This window comes from Lathyrus oleraceus, chromosome 6 (genome assembly GCF_024323335.1).
Source record: "Lathyrus oleraceus cultivar Zhongwan6 chromosome 6, CAAS_Psat_ZW6_1.0, whole genome shotgun sequence".
NCBI lineage: Eukaryota > Viridiplantae > Streptophyta > Magnoliopsida > Fabales > Fabaceae > Lathyrus > Lathyrus oleraceus.
Genome location: NC_066584.1, coordinates 428,501,428 through 428,514,858, shown reverse-complemented (window position 1 = coordinate 428,514,858; position 13,431 = coordinate 428,501,428). Strand labels below are relative to the sequence as shown.

At 37.8% G+C, this 13,431-nt stretch overlaps 2 protein-coding genes across 2 annotated transcripts; both read left to right on the top strand.

Moving 5' to 3' along the window:
- Positions 1-7,824: 7,824 nt before the first annotated feature.
- On the top strand, positions 7,825-9,227 carry LOC127097568 (chloroplastic import inner membrane translocase subunit HP30-2). Its single transcript, XM_051036059.1, has 3 exons — positions 7,825-8,195; positions 8,303-8,418; positions 9,213-9,227. Exons 1-3 carry the CDS (start codon positions 7,884-7,886, stop codon positions 9,214-9,216), a joined length of 432 nt encoding a protein of 143 aa, XP_050892016.1. The 5' UTR covers positions 7,825-7,883; the 3' UTR covers positions 9,217-9,227.
- A 6-nt stretch (positions 9,228-9,233) lies between these two features.
- LOC127096073 (pleiotropic drug resistance protein 1) lies at positions 9,234-12,731 on the top strand. The gene is made up of 12 exons (XM_051034694.1): positions 9,234-9,329; positions 9,449-9,688; positions 9,844-9,862; positions 9,922-10,154; positions 10,275-10,523; positions 10,575-10,688; positions 10,763-10,919; positions 11,005-11,094; positions 11,167-11,294; positions 11,377-11,667; positions 11,774-12,219; positions 12,296-12,731. The coding sequence occupies exons 1-12, from the start codon at positions 9,234-9,236 to the stop codon at positions 12,471-12,473; spliced, it is 2,241 nt and encodes a 746-aa protein (XP_050890651.1). The 3' UTR covers positions 12,474-12,731.
- Positions 12,732-13,431: the final 700 nt, after the last annotated feature.

Sequence of the window (13,431 nt, the reverse complement as noted above, 5' to 3'; positions counted from 1 at the left end):
CACAAAATAATAATCATAAATGCGATAAATAGAGCAACACAAGCAACCTAAACTATCCTAGAGAACGCTAGGAGTGACTCGCTTCGGGAAGATGGACCAGCAGGAGGTCAACTTCTAATGTCCCCAGCAGAGTCGCCAGCTGTCGCATCCGCGAAAAACAACCGGCGGGAAAAACAAACAAACAGAGCCGCCACCGTGCGTTATTTATCCCAAAAGAGGGAAAGGATACGCTCGAAGTAAACCTGGAAAAGACATGGTCTCGCGACCAAAGAGAGATGGGATCGGGAGTCGGTTATGTGAAGGAAAGGTATTAGCACCCCTACGCATCCGTCGTACTCGACGGGATCCACGCTCAAAAGGATAGAAGAAAGGTTGCTAAACACTGCTCAAAAGAATGCATGCACACTGGAATAAAACACAGATGGAAGAAGAGGGGGAAACGGGCTCGCTAGGATATCGCATCCTATGCCTACGTATCTCATCTGGAATGAGAATCAGAGCTACCGTAGTTCGGCTAACGCATGCAAAACAAAACTACACAGGAAACCGACTGCCAATCGCTGGACTTACGTCAGACTCCACACAAATAGGCAAACATGGAAACCGAATGCCAATCACTGGACTTACATTAGACTCCGAACCAACAAACACACACAGGAAACCAACTGCCAATCGCTGGACTTATGTCGGACTCCAAACACAAGAGGTTAACCGGACGCTGAGTCGTCAAAAGCAACAAAAAAGTTGAACAAACAAGCTAACAGGGAGTCTTGTACTCGAGCCTGCTAGCTGTCAAGCAAACACGCACAAAAAAGGAAAAGGGTGCCCGGAGAGATCTCGCACGATCTCCTTCCTACGTACCTCATCTGGTATGAGGATCAGGGCGACGTAGTTCCCCTGAACAGGGAAAGAACTTCTAACCTAACCAGAGACTGGGAAATGACAAACTAGAAGGGAGCCTGACTCGAGCCTAATAGTTATCATGCAATCCACAATGGTCCTAGGTTGAGGTTTCTATCTAACTTGCACAGGGAGAAAGCTATCCTAAACAGCACAGGCAAACAAATACAAGCACGATAAACAAGCACACATACTATATGCAAACAGTGGGCTCATACAAGGCTAGGCTGCATAAGCAAGCCAACTGGAATGGGGTGTGGTTAGCTCTTAACCCTAACATTGAGAGTTAGGGTGAAGCAGATGAAATGGGAAGTGAGGGTAAGACCTCACAGCCCTTATCCCTGGGCTGGGAGAGCTTCAGACAAAATAGAATGTGTGGGAGTTCAGAATGTAGGAACTCTTCTCCACAAGTGACTGACACAACATGATCTTGGGTTATTATCCACAATGCATCAACACAAGGTGTGTGAGCAAAATGAATGACACACTGAGTAGTAGGAGATGGATTACACATCTCTTTTATCAGCCAATTGCCTCTTAAGAGGTCTTTACCTACTTGGCACAAATTTAAACATTCACAAGCATTGCCTCTTAAGGAGGGCTTCAGACAGGTGCCTGCCCACATAACAGGACAGGTCTTCCAGACTACATGAAGTCAAAGGAGTTATACCTCAGTGGTTAAGCAACCAAGCAAAGCAAAGTTCACAATGAACTTAAAGCAACTTAAGTACCTGTGGAAACATTAGACAAATCAGTACAATGTTCAGACAAACTGATAACAATTAATAAGCAACAGACAATCCCAATGTACAAAAGGTGTATGCCAAAAGGCAAACTCAAATGACTTACCATCAACCTACAAAACACAAAATGTTAGTAATCACAAGCAAACATCAATGCTCAAATGAATGGAGCATCATGAACCATGGAACTTGAATGCTTAACCTGAAATCAAAGCTCAAACATAAGCAACAAACCACTAGGTCAAAGCCTAGGGTCAAAGATGGAGAAAAAATTTGAAACAGGAGCTCAAATATGATCAACCAGAATGAAAAATCTCAATTAAATCAGAAATGATTCAAATAATTCCAACAAAATCCATGCTCATTCACAACATCCATAGTATGCATCATACAAAAAATCAGGACAATTGGAGATCATTTGGCAAGGCAAACACGTCACATAAGTTGAACATCAAAAGGTGTGACACAAATTGTCACACCAACTTAGAACAATCATAAAACAGAGATGACAATTGATAAAAATACCAAATCAACACCAAAATGTCAAGCAATGAGTCTAGTTTCATCATGCAAATTTTTAGATTCATTGGATCAAAGACCAGCATTTCACAAATGTATAAGCAAGGCAAGGTACAAAATGGATACATGCTCAAACATCCTAGCATCAAAAATTATCCAGCCAAGCACAACTTGTGAAAATATGATGATAAAAAACTAGAGAGAATAAGGATCATGATGCAAAAAATTGGGATGAATTTGGATGAATTTTCAATTTAATATGATTTTCTAAAGATGAGAAAAAAATAAAAATCACGTGAAGCAAGTATAGAACAATGTAGAGGGAAAATAGAAATTATGTGAAGCATTTGAAAATAATGTCACCGCCTGGAATCGAACCAGGCGCATATTTGAATATGCTGGCGCGCCAAGGATGCAACGTGGACCAACCAGCAACCAACCCTAGGCTACCACATGCATGGCAACAGAAAAGTGTATTCAAAAGGATCCAAAAGCGTGGCCAATGCAAATTCGCAGCAAACACTATGAACATTGCAACAAAATCCGCAGGAATCTGGAAAAACTGAAGAACACGATTAAGATCATGAAGATCTTCATCCAACTTTTTCAAGATTTTTCAAAAGTTCCAGAAATGACAATCAAGCATAGCATTGTGTAGATCTTTCATCAAACATCAATAATCCACAAACATTTCATCAAGAAACAATCAAACATGCATGGATCGAAGGAAATAAGAATCATCATCAAAACTTCAATCCATCATATCTTACTCAAAACAACACCAAAATTCATGATTCGAAGCTCAACATGCTCAGCATACTTAGATCTACCATAATATCATAATAATTTTGAGAAAAAGAGAGATCGAGCAATGACCTCTTGAAGAGCAGATCTGGAATTAGCTTGATTCAAGGCTTGTAATGGCTTCAATGTTCCTCTAGGATGCTTGTAAAAGTGATTGGAAGAGAAAATGAAGCTCAATTATGCACTAATCCACCAAAACATTGAATCACCATTGTTGCTTCAAGCTTCAAGAATGCTTCAATGTGGCTCTGTTTGCTTCAATTCCACGTGTGAATCTTCTCAATAATACTTCAGGAGCAAGAATCAAGCAAGAGAAAGTGCTTGAATGTGAAGAAATTTGAAGAAAATTTTGAGAGAAAAATTTGTGAATTTGAGATCTAGATCTGAAATTATGAGAGCTAAACTGAAAAACAGTTAGGATTTTGGTTTATATATGCAATGCTAATCACTCTTTAATCATGCTTAAGCCAATGTTAATGAGATTAGCAAAAATGAGGTGTAAGTGCAATTTTGCTTTTCACCTTATGCATGGGGTGCATGCATGAACAGTGCACGAAAATTGATTTAATTTCACTCAAAATTCTGTTTTGGAGCCAATGGAAATGGTAAAAAGATCAAGCCATGCACCAATTTTAAATTTTATGTTTTCCCTCCAAAAATCCAATGAATTAGCAAATGATCATGTGATGATAATTCATGTCATGTAATGCATGGTTTGGAAAGTAGAGGTTAAAAGAAGAAGAATGCAAAAAGAGCCATCCATTTTGGAGCTTTGGTTGAGAAGTTATGCCCATTTGAATCTTCAAGTACACTTTGCCATGATTTGATCATATCTCTTCAACCACACGTGAGAAAATGATGATCTTGGACTTTTTGGAAATGGGAGAGAAATATCTTCAACTTTCATGTTGGACAAAATTTCATTTGAAGTCGTCTTGATGATGTAATTTGAAGTTGAAGTTAGGCTAAAACCTTTCCATTTTTGGCAAATTCAAATTATAGGTCACTTTCTATTTTTGGAAAGTTTTGACCTGACTTTAAATTCTTCAATGTTGATGTTTGGAATGTCAAATGAGACTTGTTTGAACATGAATGAAGTATTCCTATCCATCTCCCATCTCCAAATCCACAGTTGAACTGACAGTTGACTTTTGTTGACTTTTGTGGTTGACAGATGACTTGAACATGCACAGATGATTTTGAGCCTCAACCACTTGATGAAATAACTCCAAAATGAAACCCTAGCTTATAAAATCTCAATAAAATCATATGATGATCTCCATCTCAATAAAGACCTCATCTCCTTGAAAAACCCTGACTGGTATAATGCAACTGATTAGGGTTGACCAGAGGTCAAAACCCTAATCCCAAGGAACCTGATCAGAAATAATGAACCATGATGATGATGATGTACCATTTCAACCAAGATAATACCCAACCTCCTTGAGGAACCAAAAAACCTTAATTGAAGCACTCAGATGATTAGTGATCAATTCATGAGACCCTCAGGCTTGAATCTCTTAGCCTCTCCATCTTCTGAGAAAGACCTAGGAGGATGACTTGCTTATTTCACATGATATGCAAAGATGTAATGCCTAAAGTCCTACAAAATGAAATGCAATATGCTAAGCTATTCCCAAGAGAGGAGGGCAAATTTTGAGGTGTTACACTTAGCCATTCTTCTTCTTCCCTTCACTCTAACCCAAGCCAAAACTATTGTGCAAACATTAACATTTGTTTTCAAATTAGAAACCTAAGAACTATGATTTTGATTTTTCAACTTCTTTTCATGACACTTATTTTGAATTGAATCCTTAAGTCAACTTTGACCATACTTTGTAAATACTTTTCATTGGTGAATACAACTCACTCAATTGTTTTTTGTGGTTTCAATGGCCACTCTTGCCAAATATTTTCATAAACATTAGCTATTAGGTTTGAGTTATCCTTGAGGTTGATATAATGCTCACCTATATCCTTAGTGATGGACCATACGACTTCCATGCTTATTACAGGGTTAACCCCTGACAAGCATGTTGAAGCTATCCTCACATGGTGGATTTGTGGTTTTTAGGTTGAGTTTTCTCCCTTTGATAACAAAAGACCTTAAGGCTTTTGGACCAATCAATTCACCAACTTCTTTTGAGATTTTTACCCCGAACTACGAGGTTTTTATCCTAATCTTTTTTAAGATGGTACGTAGGCAATGGGTTTATCCATTCAAACACAAAATTGTAAATAATTTGTACATTCTTCTCCCATATCCCCAATCATGTTTGCACAAATAACTTTTCACAAATACCAACCTACCTTACAACAAATTGTGAAAAGGGCTCCCTAGGAGTACCTAGGACGTTTTGGGTGCTTAAAACCTTCCCATTGCATAACCAACCCCCTTACCCAGATCTCTGACATTTTTATTAGTTTTTTATTTGATAAAACTTCTCGGTTTTTGTTCGTTTTCTAACCTTTTCTTTTGGATAAATAGAAGTGCGGTGGCGACTCGAATTGTATGATTTACTTTTGATTTAGTCAATAAATCTAAAGGTAACGAATACCCCGCTACACAACTCTAGTTTTATTGACGTGAAGCTTATTCATAGCTTAGTGGTCATGAATTTACCGCTACAGAAATTAAGTGGCAACTTTGTTGGGGAGTAGTCCTCAGTGGGTTTAGCCTAATTTTTTTTAGGTGTATATATTTGTATATTTGATGTTTGTATATTTGATGTTTGTATATTTGTTTGTGTGATATAATCTGTCTGTTGTGCTTGGTGATCTCTATGTGGTGAGATAAGTTCTAACCCGAACTTGAGTGCAATTAAGATAGGAGGATGGTATAGTCATGTTCAACTTGTGTGGAGTAGTTCTTAACAAGTTGGCTTGAGACCCATCTACACAGTGGAGACTCTTTTGGATTTACTAATGTCACACAAGTTATTTGTGGTTAGGCATTACTTTCTCTGATTTGGGGTCCGAGAAGCTGAGGACCGTAGAACATTTAACCCAACTTGGCCTATTTAGGATGTAGTGCAGACACTGTTCAGATGTAGATCTGATAATAGTTATTACGCAATACTACACTTAGACAAGTTTCTCTTGAGAATATTATGGGTTGATGAGTCAGTCATCCTAACTTGTAATATCCGATAGATGGGATCAAGACTCTGGGAACTTTTTAGAACATGATCTACAAATTTTTATCCTTAGTACACTCCTTTGGGATGGTTCTTAACTTGACTCCATGCTCGTGACTCACAACAAACCATTTGATTCCCGGTTGATCCGATCAAGTCTCATCAATATCAATGGAACTTGGGTGTTGATAAGGTGAAAACCATAATCCACCAAAATGGATGATTGATCTTGACGATGACTTGATCCATCCCTTGAACTTTGTTTGTGTTCTCCTTGTGTATGATCCCTTGTTTGTGATTGTTACATTCATGCATACATGCACATCATAACATTCATCACAGACCATGGATTATGGACGAAGGAACACTAAGAAGTACAGTTTCAGATGTCCTGATTTGAAATAGTTAAGGAAGTTGTCATCCTTTGTATTAGATCCCTTGGACTTCAAGCAACGCCATGGGAAACTTATATATGTGTTATCTACTGATGTGGTTGAAGGACTTCTGAGTGTTTTGGTTCAGTTCTATGACCCTCTCTACCGATGCTTCACTTTTCCTGATTATCAGCTTGTGCGTACATTAGAGGAGTATGCCCATCTCTTGGGAATACCCGTATCTGATAAAGTACCTTTTAGTGGATTGGAGGAGATTCCCATATCTCATATCATAGCTGAAGCTCTTCATTTGAAGAAATCTGAGGTTGATGCTCATTTAGTGAAAAAAGGAGGTATTCTTGGGTTGACTTATGAATTTCTAATTGGAAACGATACTGTCTTTGCTCAAGCCGGTAGTATTGATGCTTTTGAAGCCATCTTTGTTTTGCTCATCTATGGTTTAGCCTTGTCCCTAACATTGACGGTTTTGTTGATGTTAACGCCATTAGAATCTTCTTGATTTAGAATAATGTTCCTACTTTGTTGGGTGACATGTATTTTTATTTGCATTTGAGGAATTCTAAAGGTGTTGGGGCTATTGTTTGTTGTGTTCCTCTTTTGTACAAGTGGTTTATTTCGCACTTGCCTCAGATGCATACTTTCTTGGAGAACAAACAATGTCTATGGTGGTCTCAGAGACTCATGTCTCTCACTAATGATGATATTGTTTGGTATGATTCTACATTGAGTAGTGTGGATATTCTTGATAGTTATGGTGAATTATCTAATGTGTCTCTCATTGGTACACAAGGAGGAATCAACTACAACCCTGCTTTGGCTCGTCGTCAACTTGGGTTCCCCTTGAGGGATAAACCTAATAACACTCAGTTAGAAGGTCTTTTTGTATCAAGAGGGTTAAGATCCCCAACATTTGAAGCAGAGGATGGTACATGCTTGGCATACACTACGCCAAAAATGACTTTTAACAGCGCATCTTAGACAGCGCTTTTAAAAGAAAGCGCTGTCTAAGGTTAAAATTAAAATAAAACACGGAAAATGTTCCAAAAGAATAATGAAAGCGCTGTCTAAGGGGGGGTCTTAGACAGCGCTTTCTAAAAGCGCTGTCTAAGACCCCCCCTTAGACAGCGCTTTTAGAAAGCACTTTTAAATATAGACCTTAGTCAGCGCTTTTGATAAAGCGCTGTCTAAAGTCTGAATTAATTGAATAACATTTTCCAGTTAAAAAGGCCGGTTGTCTGAATTAATGAATTTTCCAATTCAAAGTAACTAATAAATAAATAAAATTATATAAAAAGGCAAAGTATTAAACAAAAACGTTATCAATCCAAAATATCCATTCCATCCATTGCATCTTCCAACTCCACTGCGGCGTTGAAACTTCAAGCATGGAACAAGGAAAGCAGCAGCAAAGAACGATGGCGTTGTCGTTGTCGTCCAAGGGTTTACCGCACCAAATTCAAAACCCAATCACCCAAATTCAAACACGCTTTAAAAACATCGAAAACGGTGTCAAGCTTTGGCTCTCCAAACAGTCTATGGCCGTTGAAGCCGCCGTCGTTGCCACCACTAGCGCCGCTCAAGGCGCTGTTATGGGTGCCTGCATGGGTACTTTCACCAGCAACGCTCCCGCTGCTTTCGCTCCACCTCCTAACGCGACTCTCAGCCCTCAAGCCATGGCTTCTCTTAAACAAGCACAGGTTGAGTCCTTTTTCACTGTCTTACAGTAATTCGATACCCTAATTTGAAAAGTTAGGGTTTCTCGCTTTTGATAAATGATAATTTTTATTTGATTTGTTTATTATAGGCTCTTGCTGGAGGTCCTTTGATTCAGGCTCGGAACTTTGCTGTTATGACTGGAGTGAATGCTGGTATTTCTTGTGTTTTGAAAAGATTAAGAGGAAAGGAAGATGTTCAATCCAGGTGAAATTTTATAACCTAATCTTCATGCCCTAAATTATATATCGTTCTGTCCAATCATTAACCCTAGAATATTTGTACTATATGGATAAGTAATGAAAAAATAGATGTGTAATTCCACTAGTTTTAATTGGATCTTGGGTTTCTTTTGCTATAATTTTGAGAATTGTGGTTTAGTTGAATCTCTGGAAATAATTTTCTTCATATAGGTTGTCTTGAGAAAACAGTATTTGATTTATCTTAAGTGAAAATTAAATAGAAAAGAAAATGCAATGAGTTTGGATGTATGAGTTTGGAAAAAATTGCTCCTGTTTAGTTGTCGTTCAAAATTCATTGCATCATTAATTATTAGTTTGTCAATAATGCCCTTAACTATTTATTACTGAGAGAGAAATCAATGAAATGAGATGATATAGTTAAGGGTATCATAGGAAAAACAAATAATTCCATTAAAAGTAACAAAATTTATTGATTGTCCTAGTATGTCTAAATAATCTTTAAACAACAACTTAAAAGGAATGGAGGGAGTATTAGAAGTTGTATGGGTTGGCAGTGCACTCATGGAGTAAGCCAAAGCTATATAATGTTGTCATCCTGCTTTCAGTTGGTGTCACATTATAGTCATTTGGTTTTAATAGGATTACACCATGTTCCATTTGGACCAACCTCCCAAATAAAAGAGAAAAGTCGGAGAGAAAGAAAGGGACAGTGTCTCTTCTTTGTGCCTGCTAATTATGCTTTTTATTGTGTGGGCTGTGGATTTGTAGTCCAAGACCATAACCTGCATTTGACTGCAGGTGATAGAAGCACAGGTTGACATGCCTATTGTGGGTGCAATAGCTTTACATGTATCTCTTCTTACATTTACTCTCCGTGTTCATCCAGACCGACTTGATTATGTGGATCTAGTACTGGTATGTTATTTTTCAAACATCACTGACAACATCTTCTTGATCTGCTATTTTCATATGATATTGTGTGGATAGCATTTTCATTTAGTAGCTAAACTGCCTCTTTTCTGAAATTAATGCAGGGATCATGTGTCAAGAAGCTGTCTGGAAAACCAAAGCTTGATGACAGTAGAGCAACAAAGCAAGTTGTTGCACTGTTAAGCGCCCCACTTGATAAATACAATGATGTTGTGACTGCACTGACACTTTCTAATTATCCTCATGTAATGGATCATCTTGATAACGTGACAAATAAAGTCATGGCTCTGGTTATAATCCAAAGCATTATGAAGAATAACACTTACATATCCACTGCTGATAAGGTACATTACATTACCTTGCTGTTGGTTAATCATAACAATTTTATCTCTATGTAACAATACTCTATGTAACAATTATATCTGTGTATTTCTCTAATAAGCATATTATTTGCTCAACCTTGACCCAATTTTAATACTTTTTTTTATCTTACCCATAGATCGACGAGGAAGATTTCAGTGAGGAACAAAATTCTGTTGCTCGCCTCATAAACATGCTTCATAATAATGACCCTGAGGAAATGTTCAAGGTAAATACAAGTGTATTAAGAGTCTTATTGAGTTCTCAGGTGTTTCTCTATCAACTCCTACACCTAACTTGTGGCCCACTTACGAACTTTTTGACGACATTATTCTTATTTCTGACGGTCAAATTGTTTACCAAGGACCACGCGAACATGTTCTCGACTTTTTTGAATTTGTTGGTTTCAAATGTCCTGAGAGAAAAGGTGCAGCTGACTTTCTTCAAGAAGTAAGTCAAAGTTTAACTGAGTTCGGCTCTCAGTCTCTTAGAACCGGATCGAATCGGGTTGAACCATGTTCAGTCTTTTTCGTTTTATTAGTCATCCGTATAACCGATTTCTTTTTGCAGGTAACTTCAAAGAAGGATCAAGAACAGTATTGGTTCCACAGAGAAAAACCATACAGATTTGTAACAGTTACTCAATTCGCCGAGACATTTCAATCATACCATGTTGGAAGGAAAATAGGAGACAAGCTCGCAATTCCATTCGACAAGTCTAAGAATCATCCAGCAGCATTAACCACTGAAAAGTATGGTGTTAACAAGAAGGAACTACTAAAAGCTAACTTCTCAAGAGAGTATTTGCTCATGATATCATATAATGGAACTCCATATTAATGTTTCTTTCGATTTCGTTGGCGATGATATTATGATGCAGAGGATATCAAAAGCTGGTGGATTTGGGGTTACTGGATTTCACCTTTGATGTATGGACAAAATGCTATAATGGTGAATGAATTCCTCGGAGATAGTTGGAACCATGTAATTTCTTAAACTTGCAACTTTAGAACTTTTAGTTAACTCGCAGGCCTAATTCGTTTTCTCATTGATTGTAGTTTACACCAAATTCGAATAAAACACTAGGAATTCAAGTTTTGGAATCTCGCGGATTCTTCACAGACGCATATTGGTATTGGATAGGGGTTGGTGCATTAGTAGGATTTATGTTTCTTTATAACATTATATTCACCGTGGCTCTCACGCATCTCAATCGTGAGTATCTATCTTCATATTTGGTTATTTAAATTTCTTATGTTAGTGAAAATATTTCATTAACAAAGATGAATGATTTTTACAGCATTTGATAAGGCACAAGCAACTATAAATGAAGAATCAGAAGACAGCACAACAAATGGCACACACCAAGAAGTTGAATTACCGCGTATAGGTGATCTATTGTTATCATACCACTTGTGAAAACGCAACTCATAATGTCTTTAGAACCTTAACAAACTTGCAGTTGTTATGCAGCAAGTTCAGGAGAATCCTCTAGCCGCAGACAGAAAAGAGGAATGGTTCTTCCTTTCGAACCACATTCGAGAGGAATGGCTTCGCTTACCAGCCGAAGTTGATTACAATACAAGAAAGGTTCGTATTTAAAGCTTGGGACACTTTGCGATTTTCTTTTATACTTGATTCATTAATCGAGATATCTGATAAATGGTTGTAGATGTTCATTGAGGAAGTAATGGAACTAGTGGAGCTCAATCCATTGAGAAACTCTTTGGTTGGTTTGCCTGGCGTGAACGGTCTTTCAACCGAACAACGTAAGAGGCTAACTATAGCAGTTGAGTTAGTTGCCAACCCTTCCATAATTTTCATGGATGAGCCTACATCTGGTTTAGATGCTAGAGCTGCTGCAATTGTTATGCGAACCGTTAGAAACACAGTTGACACAGGAAGAACAGTTGTTTGCACCATTCATCAACCAAGTATCGACATATTCGAAGCTTTTGACGAGGTAAGAAATGATTTCGATAAAAAAAACAAGTGTTTTCTGATTCTTCATCTTCTGGACTTGAAAATTGAAATGACATATCTTATCATACATATATGATTTCTTTTAGTTATTCCTGATGAAGCGCGGAGGACAAGAAGTATACGTTGGGCCGTTGGGTCGTCATTCGAGTCAACTGATCAAGTATTTTGAGAGCATTGAAGGGGTTAGTAAAATCAAAGATGGCTATAATCCAGCAACATGGATGTTGGAAGTTACGAGTTCGGCGCAAGAACTTACTTTAGGTGTTGATTTTAATGATACATACAAAAACTCTGAGTTGTTTAGGAGAAACAAGCAACTTATAGAAGAATTAGGCAAACCTGCTTATGGTTCAAAGGATCTTCATTTCTCCACCCAATACTCACAGTCATTTTCGGTCCAATGCTTGGCTTGCTTATGGAAACAACATTGGTCGTATTGGCGCAATCCGCCATATACTGCTGTGAGGTTCTTCTTCACTACTTTCATAGGCTTGATGTTTGGAACAATATTCTGGGATCTTGGCAGGAAATAGTAAGTGAAACTTCAATTATTAATCTGTTTTTCTTTCCAAGTTGAACAAATTCTAACCTCTTTTGTTGATTTTCAGCTCAAATAGACAAGATCTGTTTAATGCGTTCGGTTCGATGTATACTGCTGTTCTCTTCCTTGGGGTCCAGAATTCATCGGCTGTACAACCCGTGGGCATGTCCTGTGGCTTGGACTATATATGGATTGATAGCATCACAATTTGGAGATATAAACATCATGATGGAATCAGAAAATGAAACAGTTCAAGAATTCATAACAAGTTACTTTGGTATCAAGCATGATTTCATAGGTGTTTGTGCAGCTGTTGTTGTTGGGACAGGAGTGCTCTTTGCATGTATTTTTGCTGTCTCAATCAAACTCTTCAACTTCCAAAGACGGTAGATTAGGCGCCAATTTTGATGGATTCTCTTCACTTTCAAATTTTTGTACATGATTACTATGTATATTTATACTCTTCTCGTTCATTTTAAATATTATCTAACGGAGAATTTTTAATATAATCCTTATCGATGTTTCTGAATATTTTTAAAATGTATGAACGATTATTTATCTTAAAAAATTGACGTCAAATATAATATTTATTAGTTTTTTTGTGTGCTTATTTTCAAAATAATGTAACATAAAATAGTAAAAATAACTAAGATAAAATTTTCGTATACCTTAGACAGCGCTTTTGTAAAAAGCGCTGTCTAAGTGGGGGATTAGAAAGCGCTTTAGGCAAAAGCGCTGTCTAAGGGGGGGGCTTAGACAGCGCTTTTTGAAAAGCGCTGTCTAAGGTATACCTAAAAAAATTAAAATAGGAGGGTCTTAGAAAGCGCTTTTGGCCAAAGCGCTGTCTAAGGGGGTGGGGCTTAGACAGCGCTTTTCAAAAGCGCTGTCTAAGGTATACCTAAAAAATTTAAAATAAGAGGGTCTTATAAAGCGCTTTTGGCCAAAGCGCTGTCTAAGGGGGGGGCTTAGACAGCGCTTTTAAGATTTAAAAAAGCGCTGTCTAAACCTTTAGCAGCGGAGGTTTAGACAGCGCTTTAAAGCGCTGTCTAAGGCTAAAAAAAGCGCTGTCTAAGGTCTTGTTTGTTGTAGTGATAATGTACATAGGAAAGGAAGATCCGAGCTTGGTTCGCGCAACCGTGTAGCTTTGGAAGCTTACATTAATTGGGTGAAGAAGAGAGCCTTGGAGCTGAAGATGTCGTATGC